Below are 20,559 nucleotides of genomic sequence, written 5' to 3'. Positions count from 1 at the left end.
GAAGATTGGGCTTATGAGAACAGATGATGGAGAACATGCAAAATGTAGCCAATTATGAATGAGATGGACTGTCATTAGGAGCTGTATAAGCTGTGATTCATAAACCAAGTTTTTTCTCTTTAATTATTGACAGGATAGCCATTTAGACATCTTTCGATTCAGGTTGTCACTTTGTATACCTTGTGCTTTATTAAACCCATACCTTTTTCCTGAAGAACTTTTTCCTCAGCAAAGGAAATCAAAGAAATCATATGACTGTTTGGTCTGGTGACAAGAGTAGGTGGTCAGTCTGTATAACATTCTCTCTTGTTTCAAAAATGTCTGCATGGACAGGATGAAGCTTTGAACTTACCCTCCACCCCTAGCCCCACCCCCTCCACCCCTACACCCACCCCCATCCCTCCCCTCTACTTAAGGTAAGAGGTTATAAAGTATTTATATATCTGTGTGTTCATTCATGCTTTTTGTTCATGTGTCTGTGATAGCCTTACCTACAAGATATCTCCTGAATCAATGGCACCATAGCAAAGCCCCACCAAGGTCTTTTTGGTGGTCATTTATCAAGGTTAAAGGTGACTTTTGACCACTTTTGAAATGAAAAGTTCTTGTACAAGGTATCTCATGAAGCAGTGAACAGATTTCATTCATATTCACAAAGTAGCATCACCACACAAATAAAATTCTTGATTAGCAGGAACCCCTTGACAATTTTAATTTATATTTACACAATAGTGTAAAAAGATTTCCGCTGAATTATACTTGACTTGTTGTTAAGGTGTCAGCAGTTAGGGGTATTCATTCCACACAAAACTTTTTAAAATGATAAGCTTTTGGTAAGAATGTAGGTGTACTGCCTTCATGAAAAACCATTACTATACAAAGTTTCTCAGAAATAGAAGACCTGTCATTCTCAACAAATGCCTTCACAATGCTATCAATGTCTCCTCTTTCACATCAACTATTGAATCTTTAAATTTTACTTTATTTTATTTGTTTCTCTGTTTTGAAATGACAGATGGCATCCATTGTTCACAGCAGAGATCTGGTCCATATCTTTATATTTTCAATAACTATCTCAGCTCTTACTTCAATTTTGCTTCAATACACCAACAGGTACATTCAATGTCTTTATTACTGGGGTTTACGTGAATTCATGAAGTAGATGGGTACACTGTTTGTATTGTAAATCAATCGTTATATAATTGGTATTCTATATTGAAAATTGACTCAAAGAACAACGGTTAACACAATGATTACATATCGTATAGATGAAGAGCCATTTTATTTACTGGTGTAGAAACAATGTTACTGAAGAAAACAGGCAACAGACATTTTCCTGAAAGGAAAATCAAAATACTGTTCAAAACACAAAACGAGACAACAAAATAAGTGCTATTTTATAAGCTGTCCCAACCACTGACTCGCTTAAACATTGGCATCGAAAGGTAACCTCATCTAGAAATGATTGACACGCACATGGTGCAGTCAGATTTAAAATTATATCACTGGTAACAAATGTATACAATTCATCAATGTGTCACTCAATTAATTCTAATAAGTCATAGTGGAATAGTTGACATACAATGCAATTTAGGTGCTTTTGTGTTGTGCCAAGTTGCTGAAAATAATCAGTCAAGTTCTTAGTTCTTCCATTGCACTATGTAAAATTAACCGACCAATGAACAGAACCCTCACATTTACAAAATATGAACAGAACCTTCACATTAATGAAAGTTGGAAAAGGACCAATGAACAGAACCCATACATCAATAAAATGCAAAAAATATAAATGTGCATAAATGAAATGTAAAAAGGACCAATGAACAGATCCCTTGCATTAATGAAATTTTAAAAAGAACCAATGAACAGAACCCACATATCAATAAAATGCAAAAAAAGAACCAATGAACAGAACACTTGCATTGATGAAATTTTAAAAAGGACCAGTGAACAGAGGAGCTAGGAAAGTAGAGTATAATAACAGTTATTGATAGGGATACTGTTGAGGTTTTCGTTAACTTGAACCTGTGTGTTAACTTTTGATTTACCTGCTGGTTTTCTATACTTACAGTCTGTGGTTAAAGCTTAATGGAATTTATTTAATCTGTGCTAGATGTACGTGTAGATATTTCTTCTTTCTATCGAGAATGCTTGTTTTCCCTCACGTGGCATGCATGTTGTATTTGGTTGAGTTGCTATATCCAAGATTTTTTGCAGTAAGGAACCATGGGAAGAATTTGTCCTTTCAACCTGTTTTAAAGAATATGATTTTTTTTTCCATATAAATTTCATTAATATCTGGTCAGAAGGACTGATGAGCTTATGTCTTACCATGGATATCATTCTGTCGTCCACCCATGCTCCTGTAGGAATGATTTGATTCTCCCAAAGTTGACCTGAAGTATTCTTGAGTGAAAGGGAATCAATTTTTTATAAATAATGTTTCTAGGCTCCCTGGGACAAGAGAGGCAGGGCCCTATGAGATGAATAGAGCTAATTCTTTCATGTGTACTCCTGTTTAATTGATTGGAGTTTGCTCAGGTTTAGTCTGAAGCATTCTTGAGTTAAAAGCAGTCAATTTTGCATAAACAGTTGGACTCTTCCCCGTGGGGCAGGAGGGATAGGATGGAATATACCATCCTATTCCTCCTCTTTGAATGATTGGATTTTACCAAAAGTAGGTCTGAAGCATTCCTAGGTGAAGTGGAATCCATTTTGTATATACAGTAGGTCACAGTCCCTGGGGCAGGAGGGCATACCCAAATAGAGGAAAGAAAGCAATTCTTTAAAATTCTACTCCTCCTTTACAAATGATTAGATTTTGCCCTAATATGGTTTGAAGTATGTTTTGGTGAAGGGGTGAATCAATTTTGTATAAACTGGGATTTCCGGCTTCAGAGGCTGCAGGGGCTTGGCCCAATAGATGATATTGAACAAATTCTTAAAAATGCTTTAGGAATGGCAGGATTTTATCTCAATTTGTTCTGATGTATGAATTGTTTGGGTGACCCCCTATGGACAGAGGGTTGGATCCCAATAGAAAAATAGATATAGTATGGGTTGTTTGCTTGGATATTTAAATTTCCTTTTCCTTTAGTTTTGACTGGGCAAGTAAAGACAAGTGAGTGATACAGGCCCTATGGGCCTTTTGTATATTATAACATATACAAGAAAATTTAAGATTTTGCATCGTGGTGAATAAATGTACATAAGAATGTTTATAATTTTATATTGTAATATTTACAGGTATCAATTCTTCTTTACTTTTTCAACGGCATAATTTTAAAATTGCTTTATTAATTTTCCAAATCAACAGCATGGAATGCCACTGGATACAAACAACAATGTACTGGTCTGGAATTAGGGATTTTATATGGTATTTTGGTGACAAAATATTATATCTTATGATGGTGCTGCCCTATGTCTTAACAGTGATGCATGTAAAAGCGGAATCTCTCTTCATTTTGATAAATTACATTAACCTCATCAAGCAAATGTGGCTTGGATGGCAACTGGAGAGTGCAGAGTACTTATCTTATGCTTACACCAGCTACCGAAGGGTCAAGGTCAGTGTTTGTGTGTTATGACATGGTCAAGGTCATTGCTTTATTTTGTTACACTTGGTTCAAGATCAGTGTCCATTGTGTTCAGTATCGGGCTAGTACATTGTTGAATCTGTCATTATAAGAGTTTTGCTATCTTTTGTCTCCTGGCTTTATCCGATGATGAAGTCAGAGATTTTTGGAGAAACTAACATTCCTGCTAGATCACATGGTGTTTTCACAAACAGCAGATATAGATATTGTGTGTAAGGAGGGTTGTCAGTGTTATATCGTCACCCATTGTACTGTAAATTAATACTTGTGTAGCGCTATTTCTCATGATGTTACGTTTATTTTGGAACATTTTCTTCGGATTGGATTAGAGTGTGACGCTTAGATGACTACACAGTCACCTTCACCTTATAACACAACCAGTCTAAGATCATAGTATGATGCTTAGATGACTACACGGTCACCTTCATCAGACAAATGACCAGTGTTGAATGTACTAGCTTGACGTACATAGTGTACCAGATAATATAGAATCGACCAACAATCGACCAACTTTTTCAACTGCACTATGATCCAATATACACTAAGGTTGAAGATAGTGCTATGAGATGGTAAACAGATTATAAACAAAAAAATATGTGTTTAATTGAGTTATACCCAAGTAGGGTTCACTTAAGTTTTTTTCTGAGCACTGTTATACTGTTCTGTATAACCTCAGACTTTATCATTGAGTTGTATGATGATCTCTGACTTTTTCATACGTTGTGTCCTGATGCTTACAAATATCTATGCAGGGATGAAAACAAAAGTGGGGAATTCTAGTGAAGATATACCAATACTGACAGAATTCTGATGGCATTAATGTTTATCAGTAGCACCTTAACAAGATAAAGATTGCATAAATCATAATTGTATAAAAAAATGTCCAGTAAAAAACAGTTTCATGAATGGTGTATGATAATATAGAAATAACTGCAGTTCATTCACTAACTGTTTAATTAATATGCATTAGTGAAGTAGATGCCACATATCATGTATACAGTTGCTCACATTTTCATTGTAAAGTGAAATATTGTTGACTTTTCACATAGAAAGTTATATCCATATTTTTCCTAGTGTGATTTTTTTTTTTTTTTTTTTTTTGTAATGGGTAACAATGGACATTCATCCTTTCCAAGTATAAAATATAGTCTCTTCACACAGAACAGTATATCCATACTTTTCTTGGTGAGCTTTTGTCTTCTGTAATGGGTAACATTGGACATTCATCATTTCCAAGTATAAAATATAGTCTCTTCACACAGAACAGTATATCCATACTTTTCTTGGTGAGCTTTTGTTGTCTGTAAACAAGAACAGATGTATCCATACTTTTCCTAGTGTGAGATTTTGTCTTCTGTAATGGGTAACAGTGAACATTCATACTTTCCCAAGTATTAAATATAGTTGTCATTTCACATAGACAGGTGTATCCTTATTTCTCCTTGTGTGAGATATTCTTGTCTTTTCACATAGACAGGTATAACTTTTTAAAGGGTAAGATGTTGTTGCCAGTAATTTTCTAAGTATGAGATATTGTTGTCGTCACAAAGATAAAAGGTGTATGGATATTGTTACTAGTTTGGAATCAATAGGTTGGTTCTCAACTGTAGGGAAAGATGATAAAGATGGAAACACAAAGCTTGCTGTGTGTTTGCAACCTTTTCCTGAGCATTGAGATCCCCCATCTCACCTACAAGGTGTGAATGATGCTGGCTTTATTCGGTACTAGTGTGTGTTTATATCGCTCAAGTGCTTTGCACATGACATACATGAATAAATGATATATCTGAGTGATTTGTTACTGTGCTGTGACATATCCCACCAAGTGTTTTGCACGTGACATGGTTGAATAAATGATATGATGTCTGAGTGAGACTCAACCAACCCCCTGCTCCCATTCAAGGAAATCACACGCGTACAAAGTGTTTAAGTGAGTCCTAGACTACTGTGACTAACCAGCCCTAGACAACTACAGGTAGTTAGCCCGGGATTACTGAGACTAACCAGCCCTAGACTACTACAGGTAGTTAGCCCTGGACTACTGTGACTTACCAGCCCTAGACTACTACAGGTAGTTAGCCCGGGATTACTGAGACTAACCAGCCCTAGACTACTACAGGTAGTTAGCCCTGGACTACTGTGACTTACCAGCCCTAGACTACTACAGGTAGTTAGTTCTGGACTACTGTGACTAACCAGCCCTAGACTACTACAGGTAATTAGCCCTGGACTACTGTGACTAACCAGCCCTAGACTACTACAGGTAGTTAGTCCTGGACTACTGTGACTAACCAGCCCTAAACTACTACAGGTAGTTAGTCCTAGACTACTGTGACTAACCAGCCCTAGACTACTACAGGTAGTTAGCCCTGGACTACTGTGACTAACCAACCCTAGACTACTACAGGTAATTAGCCCTGGACTACTGTGACTAACCAGCCCTAGACTACTACAGGTAGTTAGTTCTGGATTACTGTGACTAACCAGCCCTAGACTACTACAGGTAGTTAGTCCTGGACTACTGTGACTAACCAGCCATAGACTACTACAGGTAATTAGCCCTGGACTACTGTGACTAACCAGCCCTAGACTACTACAGGTAGTTAGCCCTGGATTACTGAGACTAACCAACCCTAGACTACTACAGGTAGTTAGCCCTGGACTACTGTGACTAACCAACCCTAGACTATACACTCTTTGACTCAAATCTGGATCTAGATAAGATTAGATAAACATTTGCACTTATGTATTGGTTTGTCTACTGACAGTTAGAATATCATAAGCCTTACATTTTCTTCAAAGCAATTTCATTCTGCAAATGTAAGTTATGAATATCTTTCATAAATTTCTTGAGTTTTTAACTTACTGGGAACTCTGCAAAACATTCTATTGCTCTGATGTGCCTCTTTTGATACTTGTTATTCAATGATGCCTTGCTTAGGGCTTCAGAACTGCATTACATCTTTACTCAAATATATCTGCTTTTAAATTTTTTGCCCCCTCCCCCACAGAGAGGAAAAGAATTGTGATACTGTCGTCAACCTGTCCCATTCCCATTTAGAGTCATCACTATACAGCAACTTCATTTCTTCCATGATTTTGATCAAATTCACTATAATTGTGTTTCTATTTATAGAAAACCATGACAAAAACTGCATGGAAATGTGGTGTTCATGTTTTACATTGTATAGTAAAAACTAAACATATGTGATTTATGTTTTGTGTCTGAAATATGACTAAACAAAAACAATGCATTTCAGTTTTTGTATATTTGTATTGTTATCTAGTTTAGTTTGTGTAATTGTTGTTGTTACAACTACTTCAACTACTCTAAACTTCATAGCGTCCTCTCGAATTTTACTCATTTTGGATAATATGGTAAGAATTTTCCATGAATTAACAAATTATTAAACCATAAGAAATTTATCATAATTTTTCAATTCTACACCTTTGCTTTATATGAAAAATTCTTCAAGAACATATTAAAAAAAAAAAATGGCAGAAATATTCTTCTGAACACAAGAGCTTTTTATATCTATTGAATTGTAGATGTGAGAGACACTGTGTTTGGCGATCCGGGATGATATCTGCCGAATTGACAACACTTTGGATGTTAGGCCCACGGATAATGTATTACTGTTTAGTTGTCCCAGTGTCACTGACTGGTCGACCTTTGACCCCGAGTGAGCTGTACACATGTTTGCCTCTGCTATTTCTCCTGTCACATAGCATCTATGGGGGTGTGTTCTTGGCAATACAAAACATTTCCCAGACCCTGGTTACAGGGAAACGTGCACAGGTAATACTAATATCAGGGTTTATACTTTATTGAAATATGTAAATGTGTATAAAAGTGTAAATTTTCAAAAACTTCAACAAAAATGATATGAAGATGGTAACACATTTTGCCAGAAATATCCTGATGATGAAAGTCTTTTATGGAACATTTTTGGTTTTGCTAAAACTAAGTTGATGTTTGTTAGACCTTATCCAAAATATCCTGTTTTTACTGAAAACATCGCTAAAATTGATTGGCTATTGGCAGCATATGATAGCCAATGAAATTGAGTCGGATAGAGAAACAACACAAAATACGGACAATGACATTTAGGTTGATGAAATTACAGGCAGTAATTGAACACGGATAATGAAAGCTTCATCTATTGAACTTACAGAGGTGTAATATTATATTACTGACCAATGTGGACTTGATACAAGACTGATAAAAGCATATTGATATTACTTTATTTGAAGGTTTCACATTTAGGGCGTTGATTTAGGAAACACTTGTCAGTCCCTTATTGTCCCAAGGTCAGGATGATTGTCCTTAATGGCCAGGCGTTCAATATGTTTTTGATTTCTTCAACTGGAGCCATGTGTTGGTGTTTTCTTCTGCATTAAACGTTTGCTGGTTGTCTGTGTACATAGTTCTTTAACTTTCTGCTTAGCAAAATGAAAACTAAGCATTCTATTCTTTCCTGCAAAAAGTGAGTTCCAGACATAATGAAGTCTGTTTCAGTTATACATGTACTGTTAAATAGTTTAGACATTGGGTTTTAGTGCAAGGTGTTAAAATTTAATACGAATTATCTGGTAGATGTTGAGCTGTCCTAAATTGAATATAGTATAGTAACCTTAAAGTAAACAACATTTTTAATTAAAAGATGGCAGAATGATCATATTTGGCATAATTTATAAAAATACTATGATCAAGTTTCTGATGAAACTTAAATATTCATACTTTTAAAACTTTAAAACCATGAAGCATGAAAATAATATAGAGAGATAACAAACCTGCAAGTCTTCCTGTCCTATAAACTTATTTTCCTAAACCTATTTCCCGATCCATGTTACACAACCCAGAGTACAGCCCATTTTTGGCCCTATACATAGAACCATGTAATTTATGGATGGCAATGTGCCAATGCATGATCATATTTAAACCATACTTACTATAAGTAAGATGTCAGTTTTAAGTGAATGTACTATTTTTGAGATGTTTTCATTTTTGTTTTCATTTTTTTTTTTTTTTTTGGTTTTGTTTTTGTCCATGTTTGTTTTTCTCCTCAGCCATTTGATGTCCAGTCTGAATATGTACTTACATCTTCCAGGGTGGAGCAACATTACATCCTTCGTCACAAGAATCTCTACCTTTTCAGTTGTCAAAATGAGTACTTGGTTAACAAGCCTATTTTTCTGTTGGTTCTCCTCTCTTCTGTCCTCATCTTTGACTACAATGTCGTGGCTTCATCTGTATTTATGGGCTTATACATGGCAAACATGCTTGGTTCCATCAGCGGTTTTAAGCTACAGCGTGGAATAATGTTACTGAGCGAGGCTTTAGCTGTTGGTCCCCGTGTGACGGTAAGGTGCCCAGAATAACATAAGTAGTGCTAGTCTCCCTGAATCACTACAGTGATCTACCTGTATACAGAGTCACCAGGTAAAGTCGCTGAAGGATTCTAAACAGAGATTTCCTTCTATACGGACAGCTTCCTCTTACTTCACCTTGCTTTGTCTAAACATTAATTGCCACTTGCATTCTACCTTCCATCAGTCAACCCTTCCTCAATACCTGCTGTATTCATGATCTTAAAGAGTTTTTGTAAACAGGATCACTTTTGTTGATTTTTTTCCGTTTTTCACATTTTATAACCCTCTCATTTTATGGGGGACACATGATGTTACCGTAACGCAATGATATTGCTGATACATTGTGTGTAACGACGAAAAAATCTACCCTTTTTTAAAACCAATGTTGTATTTGTCATTTTTAGACATAAGAAACCTGCAATACATTGTGTCATCATCAGGAAAAATGATTACTGCCAGTATAAAAAAAAAGGATAGTTTCCATACTCAAAGAGATGTGTTGAGTAGACTTCAGATTGGACTCCATATTTTTGAAAAGTTATAAGACAGGAAAAAATTTCAATAATTTTGACTTTACTCCTAAAAATTGTGTTTATTTTTTGAACACTTCATATTCAATGATGACTAATTACATAATGATTTTTAAACATGAAATATTCACAGTCATTGAGTGTTCATATATGTATTTGACTTTTTCATACATCTGACAACTAACAGACTACCTCTGTTATGTTCCATATATACCTTACAGATAATCATTGATGTACATCCTACTATACCCGATTTAACCTTCCTATGTTCTTCACCTTTTCAGCATATCTAACACTAAATAGTATTAATTGGTTAATAGATTGGAGCAGCGTTATATTTGGTACTCGTCATTGGTAGCAGGTGTCATGAGCTCCCTGTGGATGTTTGGGTCTCGCGTAGCATTTTTCATGATTGTTTCGTTGGCAACCTTATTTGGTCGACCTTTGACACCCAAGACTATGTACACATGTTTCCCGCTTCTCCTCTTTCTCTGTGAAACTTTCATGACCTATTGGTTCTTTGCATTTCGCAATGGCAGTGAGACATGGATGACTCTGAAACGTATAAAGGTAAGCAATCTAAAAGTTGGAGAAAACAAATCCACATCGGGTCCTGTCTACACCTAAGACCTAAGAGTTAAGTCTAAACAAATCCCATGTTGGGTCACCACTACACCAAATAGTCATGAGAGTTTAAGTTAAACAAATCCCATGTTTGGTCAGCACTTCACCAAGTAGTCGTGAGACTTAATTCTCACCAAATCCAATGTTTGGTCATCCTTTCCTGAAGTAGTCATGAGACTTAATTCTAATCAAATTCCACGTTTGGTCACGACTTCACCAAATAGCCATAAGAGATGAGGTTTTATAAATTTTATGTAGGGTCACCACTTCACCAAATAGCTGTGAGAGTTAACTCTAAACAAATCTCATGTTGGGTCACTTATATGTGTGAGTTGAGGTCCCATGTTCAAAGATCTAGCTTCATCAAGTGTTGAGTGTTAAAGCTTTCAAAAAATGAAACAATGTTACAACTGTGTGTAAAGATTTTGTGCCTTTTTGGATATTTGTGTAATAGCAATGTTACAATCAGGATTTACGTCATTGTAACAATATTCATTCCAATTGTCACAGTTTGAAGTTAGAGACAAAATTGCTTCTTGTTCTGGAATAACCTCTCAGATACAGGACTTAATCCATGGAGTCGGACATGGTAAGATAATGGGTTTTTAGAAATATGGACTCCTGGGACTTTTAAGATGGCTGCTTGTGATTGCAGCCATATTGAAAATAATGTATTTGCTAGCATAGAGAATAACTGTTCTCTCTACTTCAGAATAGTATATATGTACAGATTTCCATTACTGCCTACATACATAGCATGATACATAATTTGCGCAGAATTCTGACCTTTAGGATGTCTGCCATATTACAAGAGATTTGTTAAATGTATTCTCCTGAACAGAAAGTCATATTGAGACCAGACTTCGAAATTTACTTACATGTATCATTTTTCAGTTGAGATCTTTCTTAAAGCATGCAATGTAAGTTGAACCTCCATCAATCCTCCTATATACCAGGAACTTGTTCCTTATCACATTTTAAAATAAGTACCTGATTAACATTAAGCCTTTATTTTTACAGTACTCAGTTTTGGCCTCTGTCGATCCTTATCCTCTACTAATGTTGCTTTGACTATATATACATGGACTAACAGTTACTGCCATCAACAACTTTAAGTTGTGTTACGCCAAAGTGTAACTTAGAATAATTATTCTTAAGCAAGTCACATAATTGATGGCAGGTCGTACTGAACAATATTCCAAATTATCTTACTCTGAACAATTAAATATTTGCTAAATACAGTCAAACCTGTGTTGGTCACCTACTGCAGACCATGATCAGAGACTGAATGTGCCAATGAAATTGTACAGATTGGCTCAGTCAGTATAGCCTTAAAGTGCCTGCTGACTGATGACCCATTTTGACAGATGATTGTTGCTTTTAAGCAGGTTTTACTGCGTAATGTAAAGCATTTATAATAACTTATGTATGCTTTTCTCAGTCTGATAATGATGTATTGCTTTCAATGCTGTTGTTAACTTTTTGCATGTATGGTAAGCCTTATCTCAGTTTGAACAAAATTACATGGTAATTGTTGAACCTATTGGAACTGTATAAAGTTATTCTTGTGAAAATAGATCAGTTTGAACTAAGAAAGTTGGCGTTACCCAAACTTACGATCAAGTGTTTAAAAAGTGCTGCCTGTAAAGGCTATGACATGTTTATGATATTGAAAAATAAATCAATCAGTTAGAATAGAATTATCTTTTGAAACAAATTTCAATTCATTGTTAAAAAATGGCAGGTTTTATTTTGTTCTTTATCAAATGGGATACGACAGCAAAGAACTCATTTAAGTGCAGAAAAGCATGTCTGCTGTTGTTTGGGCGGCACTAAGCATTGATTGATATTCAAAAAATTGTATCACTTTATTGAGTGGGGACTAGAGACTTAAGGCGACAGATTGATGCTTATTGAAACTCCGTCATTGGGGACTAGAGACTTAAGGCGACAGATTGATGCTTATCGAAACTCCGTCATTGGGGACTAGAGACTAAAGGCTACAGATTGATGCTTATCGAAACTCCGTCATTGGGGACTAGAGACTTAAGGCTACAGATTGATGCTTATCGAAACTCCGTCATTGGGGACTAGAGACTTAAGGCGACAGATTGATGCTTATCGAAACTCCGTCATTGGGGACTAGAGACTTAAGGCGACAGATTGATGCTTATCGAAACTCCGTCATTGGGACTAGAGACTTAAGGCGACAGATTGATGCTTATCGAAACTCCGTCATTGGGGACTAGAGACTTAAGGCGACAGATTGATGCTTATCGAAACTCCGTCATTGGGGACTAGAGACTTAAGGCTACAGATTGATGCTTATCGAAATTCCATCATTGATGCTTCCAAAGCAAATCTTTATGTGTTACAATTATTTATTGACATAATTTGGACAGTCTTGGTGTGATTATTTTGTCATGATGTGTTTTGAAACATGTTCCCATACCAACATATGCTCCTTTTACCAACCACATGTTGTAAAGAGACTGGGGCCTCAAGTTGTGTCAAGGTCTGGACACAAGCACGATGTGACAGCAAGACATGGAAGAAACCACACCCACTCAATGCTAATTAAATGAAAAAAATATGTATAATTTGGTGACTTTAATTGCTTACATTAGTCGTTAACAACCAGCTTCCCACAGCATTTACTTTCAATGTAGTGAGCACATGGAGCAATTAATGTAATCCCATTATCACTGTCAATCGTTAGATGTCCTTAACAAGATGTTCAAACAATTGGAATTGTAAGTGAAGGAATTGACAAAATGTTTTACATTGTTTCAGTATGAGCTGAAATAATTAAACCAGATTGTCCTTCATTAATTGCGCTGCAACGTGTATCCAGTAATGTTTAAATTGCCTTACACAAGATAGTCGTATTCTAAAGATTGGTTTAGGCCTTTTTAAAACATTCAGGGAGATATGGAGTGTTGTAATACACACATTCAGGGAGATATGGAGTGTTGTAATACACACATTCAGGGAGATATGGAGTGTTGTAATACACACATTCAGGGAGATATGGAGTGTTGTAATACACACATTCAGGGAGATATGGAGTGTTGTAATACACACATTCAGGGAGATATGGAGTGTTGTAATACACACATTCAGGGAGATATGGAGTGTTGTAATACACACAATACACACATTCAGGGAGATATGGAGTGTTGTAAAACAAACATTCAGGAGATATGGAATGTAGTAATACACACATTCAGGGAGATATGGAATGTTGTGATACACACATTCAGGGGGATATGGAGTTTTGTAATACACACATTCAGGGAGATATGGAGTGTTGTAATACACACATTCAGGGAGATATGGAGTGTTGTAATACACACATTCAGGGAGATATGGGGTGATGTAATACACACATTCAGGGAGATATGGAGTTTTGTAATACACACATTCAGGGGGATATGGAGTTTTGTAATACACACATTCAGGGAGATATGGAGTGTTGTAATACACACATTCAGGGAGATATGGAGTGTTGTAATACACACATTCAGGGAGATATGGAGTTTTGTAATACACACATTCAGGGGGATATGGAGTTTTGTAATACACACATTCAGGGAGATATGGAGTTTTGTAATACACACATTCAGGGAGATATGGAGTGTTGTAATACACACATTCAGGGAGATATGGAGTGTTGTAATACACACATTCAGGGAGATATGGAGTGTTGTAATACACACATTCAGGGAGATATGGAGTGTTGTAATACACACATTCAGGGAGATATGGAGTGTTGTAATACACACATTCAGGGAGATATGGAGTGTTGTAATACACACATTCAGGGAGATATGGAGTTTTGTTATATGCAACTTTAGGGAGATGTTTATACAGGACTTTAGGGAAATATGAAGTGGGTTTTGTTTATGTTATTTGCAATACAGTATGATATATCATAGATCTGATTTGAAAGCATGTTGATTTTAATTAATTTCAATATTTGCCCTGATGAAACGTTCTATTTAAATTATTCATGTTGATTGCAAATACATCATGCCTAGATTTGAACTTATTCAAAATCTATTTTCTGGTTAAAACACAGATTTATAATTGATGGAAATTCTTTGAGTTTTTTATAAGTTACTTTCAAAGAAATGCATTCATTTTCTAAATTCGCCTTCAGTTAATCGTAATTACAATGAAAATATTCTTGTTTTTAATGTTTCCAACAATTTCAATCTATATTTTAACTAAGGATTTTTTACTCTAATCTTTTAGAAATTTCTACTCCTGGATGAACTTCAAGTGGAGAAGCCCAATATGGGTATCCGACCACAGATTAGAGATTGTCTGGTCAAAATTGATAATATTACAGCCAAGTGGGATGAGGTAAGATTTGTGAATCCAAAGAAGAATTTCAGTCTTTTACAGATATATAGATATATTCATATATATAGTATATGTGTATAGTCTTAATGATATATAAAGATCTTACAGTATGTGTAAAGTCTTAATGATATATAAAGATCATACAGTATGTATAGTCTTAATGATATATAAAGATCATACAGTATGTATAGTCTCAATGATATATAAAGGTCTTACAGTATAGGGAAAGTCTTAATGATATATAAAGGTCTTACAGTATGTGTAAAGTCTTAATGATATATAAAGATCATACAGTATGTATAGTCTTAATGATATATAAAGGTCTTACAGTATGTGTAAAGTCTCAATGATATATAAAGGTCTTACAGTATATATGTAAAGTCTTAATGATATATAAAGGTCTTACAGTGTGTAAAGTCTCAATGATATATAAAGATCATACAGTATGTAAAGTCTTAATGATATATAAAGATCATAAAGTCTCAATGATATATAAAGATCTTACAGTATATATGTAAAGTCTTAATGATATATAAAGGTAAAGTCTTAAAGTATATATGTAAAGTCTTAATGATATATAAAGTCATACAGTATGTAAAGTCTCAATGATATATAAAGGTCTTACAGTATGTGTAAAGTCTCAATGATATATAAAGATCATACAGTATGTAAAGTCTCAATGATATATAAAGATCATACAGTATGTAAAGTCTCAATGATGTATAAAGATCATACAGTATGTAAAGTCTCAATGATATATAAAGATCATACAGTATGTAAAGTCTTAATGATATATAAAGATCATACAGTATGTAAAATCTCAATGATATATAAAGATCATACAGTATGTAAAGTCTCAATGATATATAAAGGTCTTATAGTATGTAAAGTGTTAATGATATATAAAGGTCTTACAGTATGTGTAAAGTCTTAATGATATATAAAGGTCTTACAGTGTGTGTAAAGTCTCAATGATATATAAAGGTCTTACAGTATGTATAGTCTTAATGGTATATAAAGACCTTACAGTATGTGTAAAGTCTTTATGATGTATAAAGGTCTTACAGTATGTGTAAAGTCTCAATGATATATAAAGTCTAGAAAAATAAGAGCACATGGACTTTTCATGTTATTCTTGACCATTTAATTTTTCGTTCTTAAAGATTTAAAGAAATGCTGATTTCATTATGATTTTATTATGACATTTGTTTTTCTTATTTTTAATGGTTTCAAGTTCTGTACTTTTTAAGACTTGAGGGATAGTTTGAGACAATCTTGAGTACTCTTTATTCTGAAAACACTAGGCACTTATTATTCCACATTTAATTTTTTGTGCCACTTGCCATCTCTTCAGCAAGCATGGTCACATCAATGGGAAATGAAGTTTCTACAATATCGCAAAAAGTATTTTCTACAACATGAAGTTTCAAATTAGATGTAACATTGATATTTGTCCCATCACAACAAATGTTTCTGATTTGTATATGATAAGACAGAAGTATGTTGTTTATTGAAACACTGTTATTAGCCGTCTTTATGTATACATTAAACTATTTAAGCTTTTTTTTTTACTTTATTTGTTACCTTCTTGTATGCCACTTTGTTGATCACTCCAAACAGAGGTGACTTCTTTTTAATCTGTATCTGCTATAAGTGAACATCCATTTATGAGACACAATTGTTTTGTCACCTTTAGTCAACAACAAATATATTAAAGTGCATTATAAGTAGTTGAAAACATTGACTCTAAGATTATCCATTAAGACACATTTGGTTTCTGTAATGGTCGTTGCTCTCATCTACTGAAAGTTTTGTAGGTTTAATAAGAATCTTGATACAAAAAATATCATCTTTTAGGGACATCGTCAAAGGAAAATAGTTTTCTCCGTAAATTATTACTTTAAAAGTATTTATTTTGTCCAGTTTCATTCCATTCTTGAAAATAGAAAAAATTAAACCCTTGAAAATAGCTGAATAATTTATAATATTTATGTGTGTGGTCTCCTGCAGAATATTGAGCAGCCAACTTTGAAGAACATATCTATTGAGGTGGGACATGGAAAACTTCTGGCTGTGATAGGTCCAGTGGGAGCAGGCAAGGTAAAAAAGAAATGAATTTGTTGAGCCATTCCTTCCTGGCTATTATGAATTTGAATAATGCAAAAGGCTTTATTAAAGTATGATTAACCTGTAAGAGAAACCCTTTATATACTTTTTATTGAATATGATCAGCAATTGGTCTAGTTAGACAATATAGCGTTTTATTTTGTTGATCATGTGAATTGGTTTTGTGAATTTGATATGAAGATGATATTAACACTGTATTTGTGTCTGTATTAGCCACAAGATTCAGTTAATGGAAGACCACTAAATATATTGAACTTTCCATTGTAATTGTAGTCTTCGTTGCTCATGAGCATTCTCAAGGAAATTCCCCTGTCAGAGGGCAAGGTGGACGTCAAAGGTCGAATTGCATATGTGTCCCAACAAGCATGGGTATTCTCTGCAAGCTTGCGTCAAAACATTGTGTTTGGGAATGCATTTGATAGCAGAAAGTACAACAGAGTTTTGAAGGCATGTGCCCTTCACAAGGTAAAGGTTTTACTATATACTGAGGAATTAGATAGACTGGAAGTTGAAATTACTAGAATGTATATGGCAGCTTCTGTACTGTTAAAACTCTGTACACAACATACAGTAATGTTTCCATTTTATGCCAGTATTTACCAAACACTACACACTCTTGAAAAGACTGTTTTCTTTTGTCACTAAAGCATTCTAAATTTGATATTAAGCCATAACATACCCTAAAATTTGAAATGGAAATTGGAAATTGGAAAATCCCCAAGCCTTAAAGCCTTACATATATACAAATACTTTGGTATAATATATATATACAGATAATTTGGTACATTTTAAATCCCAACATTTATAATCGGAAATGAACATGAGGTCACAGTTTCGACTTTTTAAGATATAAATTTTATTTTTGATTTTTTTCTGAAAAAATTTTTTGTTAATTAATTCAAACTTTGATTAACTGAAATTCCACCTTTATTACCAAGGATATGGATATGATGCCTCAGAGTGACAGTACCCTGATTGGGGACCGAGGGGTTAGTTTAAGTGGGGGTCAGAGGGCCAGGGTCAGTCTGGCACGAGCCCTGTACATGGATGCAGATATCTATTTGTTAGATGATCCACTCAGTGCAGTAGATGCCGCCGTTAGTCGACATCTGTTTGAAAAGTAAGTTGTTCTGGTACTTTTGTATCTCCACATGCCACTACGAGTGCAACTTTATGGAGGCATCTTCAGAATACAGTTAGGTGACTAGTGCACAGATATCTTTTTATACAAATAACTGAATGTCCACGACGTCAGAGGTTTTATACAGCAATGAAATTGTGATAATTTTAGAGGAAACTGACCATCATCAACAATATATTAAAAATCTGTTTGTTTTGTTTTACAAGAAGTATTGAAAATAAAATAATTGTGATACTTTTAGAGGAAACTGCCCATCATCGACAATATGTAAAAAATCTGTTTGTTTTGTTATGCAAGAAGTACTGAAAATAAAATCATTTCTATAATTTAAGAGGAAGTTGTTCGTCATCAACAATTTTAAAAAGATAATTGTTTTACAGTGTTATACAAGGAGTACTGAAGTCTAAACCAGTCATCCTGGTTACACACCAGCTACAGTTCCTAGCTGAAGCTGACGAGGTCCTTATACTCAAGGATGTAAGTGGCTTATAAGAATACTTTCAGGTTTGAAACTGTTTTCCTCTGAAGAAAGCAAAGCATGTTGTACCATTTTTAATTAGAGTATACGCTAGTGTTAAGTGGTCTGTCTACACTCAACATTTGTGACTCGTCATTTACATTAATTTGTGGTTCACTATACAACTTGTTCCTCAGGGGGAATGTCTGGGCCAGGGTACGTTTGAGGAGATGGCATCCTCAGGTGTAGACTTTTCCTCACTTTTAAAGACGGAGAAGGATGAGGAGGAGGATACTGAGGAGAAACAACAGATCCTTCAGCGTTTGGATTCACACATATCCCGTTCCCCAGGGCCAAGTGATTTTGGCTCCAGCATCTCTCTCGCTTCGATTGGCACAGAGTTTCAGGTATATCTGGTAAAACAGGACTAAACCAAACACAAAAAAGTGAAGAATTTCTTCTCTTTGTAAAACTTGTGTGACTTGATCCTTGCCAAGTTTAACGGACCCTTGTTATGTTAAACCTGCATAAACTGACCTGTATAATCTGTGTATATTGACTGTTGTCTAATATTAAAATTTGTGTGAACTGATCTTTTTCTTGTAAAACCAATATAAACTGACCCATATCATGTAAATATGCAAAAACTTTACTTTCTCCTATAAACCTGTGTAAACTGATCCTTGCCCAATAAAACCGATGTAAACAGACACTTGCCCAGTAAAACCAGTGCAGACTGATCCTTACACAGTAAACCTTGTCAAGTAAAACTCGCCTCAACCTGTTATCTGATAAAACCTATGTACACAGATCCTTATCTAGTAAAACATATGGAAACTGAACCTTTTACAGTAAATCTGTGTAAACAGACCCCCCACCCCTACCAATCCATCATAGAGGGATAGTGAGAGGAAACATAATGTTACTTATGTCCCTCTAATTCTGTCCTGTCCTGAATCACTGTTTTCGTAAAGGAATTTGATTAAATTGTATTTGAAAGTCAGCTACAACAATACCTTGTATCAGTACTTGTTACGGACTTTCAAGGTCAAGGTCACAGTAACTATTTATAGAAAATGATTACTGTTGTTGTAATATGATGCTAATTTGCAGAGATTTGAAACGTTATGTTGACAGGTACATTATAGTTTCTTATAATATTCTTTGTATTCTTACATTGGATAAGAGAAGTTTGATTGAAATATAAAAAAATGTTATCATAGCCGGAGCCTGTGCAGCTCCCAGAGGAGGAGGAGAGGAAGGGAGGCACGATTGGCTGGAGGGTGTACTTCGACTATTTCAAGGCAGGCTCAGGAATCTTCTCCTTCACCATCTTAGTTCTGCTGAACCTGCTGGCACAGACAGCTTATGTCATGAGTGATTGGTGGCTGTCAATATGGTGAGACTTTAATTCTGCATGTCAGTGTACTGAGACAGATTGCGTGTCTATCTGTATGTCAGTGTGCCGAGACAGATTGCGTGTCTATCTGTATGTCAGTGTGCCGAGACAGATTGCGTGTCTATCTGTATGTCAGTGTGCCGAGACAGATTGCGTGTCTATCTGTATGTCAGTGTGCCTGTATGTCGGTGTGCCGACAGATTGCGTGTCTATCTGTATGTCGGTGTGCCGAGACAGATTGCGTGTCTATCTGTATGTCGGTGTGCCGAGACAGATTGCGTGTCTATCTGTATGTCGGTGTGCCGAGACAGATTGCGTGTCTATCTGTATGTCGGTGTGCTGAGACAGATTGCGTGTGAATATATCAGCTTTTCCTTTGTTATTACATCTGTATTATTCAGATGATGTTCTATATGTTATGTTTGAACATTATTTTGACTATAGATCCCACTGTTGAATTTAAAACTTGTAAATTCTCATCAAAATTAAAGAAATATTAGGTTATTTCAGCATTTTCACAATTTTTAATGATAGAAGAAAAGACAGCTTTTAAAGCATGTGCTTGTAATTGAAAACTCATCCCTACCTTTGATTTCATTTTGAAAGGTCAAACCAGGAGGAATATCGTCACTATATGATCGTACAGGATCAGGCTCTACGAGACCTAGGACACAATATAACAAACATTACCATCCCTTATGTTGACACACATCAGAACATCTACATCTTCACCGGTATCATTGTGGCTGTGTTCCTCTTTGGTATCCTACGAGCTCTCATGTTTTTCAAGGTCGCGGTGGATGCTTCCATGAACCTTCACAATAGCATGTTTAACAGATTACTACGTGTGCCTATTGCTTTCTTTGACACCAATCCAGTTGGTGAGTATCCTTCTTCATTAACTGTCATTCTCTGTACTTTGTTAAAGTCGTTTTGTGGCACTT

General features: G+C 35.2%; 1 protein-coding gene across 2 annotated transcripts in view; it reads left to right on the top strand.

Moving 5' to 3' along the window:
- The window catches only part of LOC132552769 (ATP-binding cassette sub-family C member 4-like), a 117,074-nt gene that overhangs the window by 84,891 nt on the left and 11,624 nt on the right, over positions 1-20,559 (top strand). Inside the window, exons 8-16 of one of the 2 annotated variants that reach the window (XM_060216957.1) lie at positions 7,146-7,395; positions 14,381-14,491; positions 16,502-16,591; positions 16,892-17,083; positions 17,557-17,738; positions 18,140-18,236; positions 18,414-18,623; positions 19,440-19,615; positions 20,222-20,496. In XM_060216957.1, coding sequence (XP_060072940.1) covers positions 7,146-7,395; positions 14,381-14,491; positions 16,502-16,591; positions 16,892-17,083; positions 17,557-17,738; positions 18,140-18,236; positions 18,414-18,623; positions 19,440-19,615; positions 20,222-20,496 — 1,583 coding nt within the window. The remainder of the gene's footprint in view (positions 1-7,145; positions 7,396-14,380; positions 14,492-16,501; positions 16,592-16,891; positions 17,084-17,556; positions 17,739-18,139; positions 18,237-18,413; positions 18,624-19,439; positions 19,616-20,221; positions 20,497-20,559) is intronic. The other variant, XM_060216958.1, reaches the window with a different exon arrangement.

This window comes from Ylistrum balloti, unplaced genomic scaffold (assembly GCF_031769215.1).
Source record: "Ylistrum balloti isolate Yb309-2 unplaced genomic scaffold, AGI_CSIRO_Ybal_v1 Utg370278, whole genome shotgun sequence".
Taxonomy (NCBI): Eukaryota; Metazoa; Mollusca; class Bivalvia; order Pectinida; family Pectinidae; genus Ylistrum; species Ylistrum balloti.
Note: the sequence above shows the minus strand (reverse complement) of the source record. Positions and strands in the feature narration are given on the sequence as shown.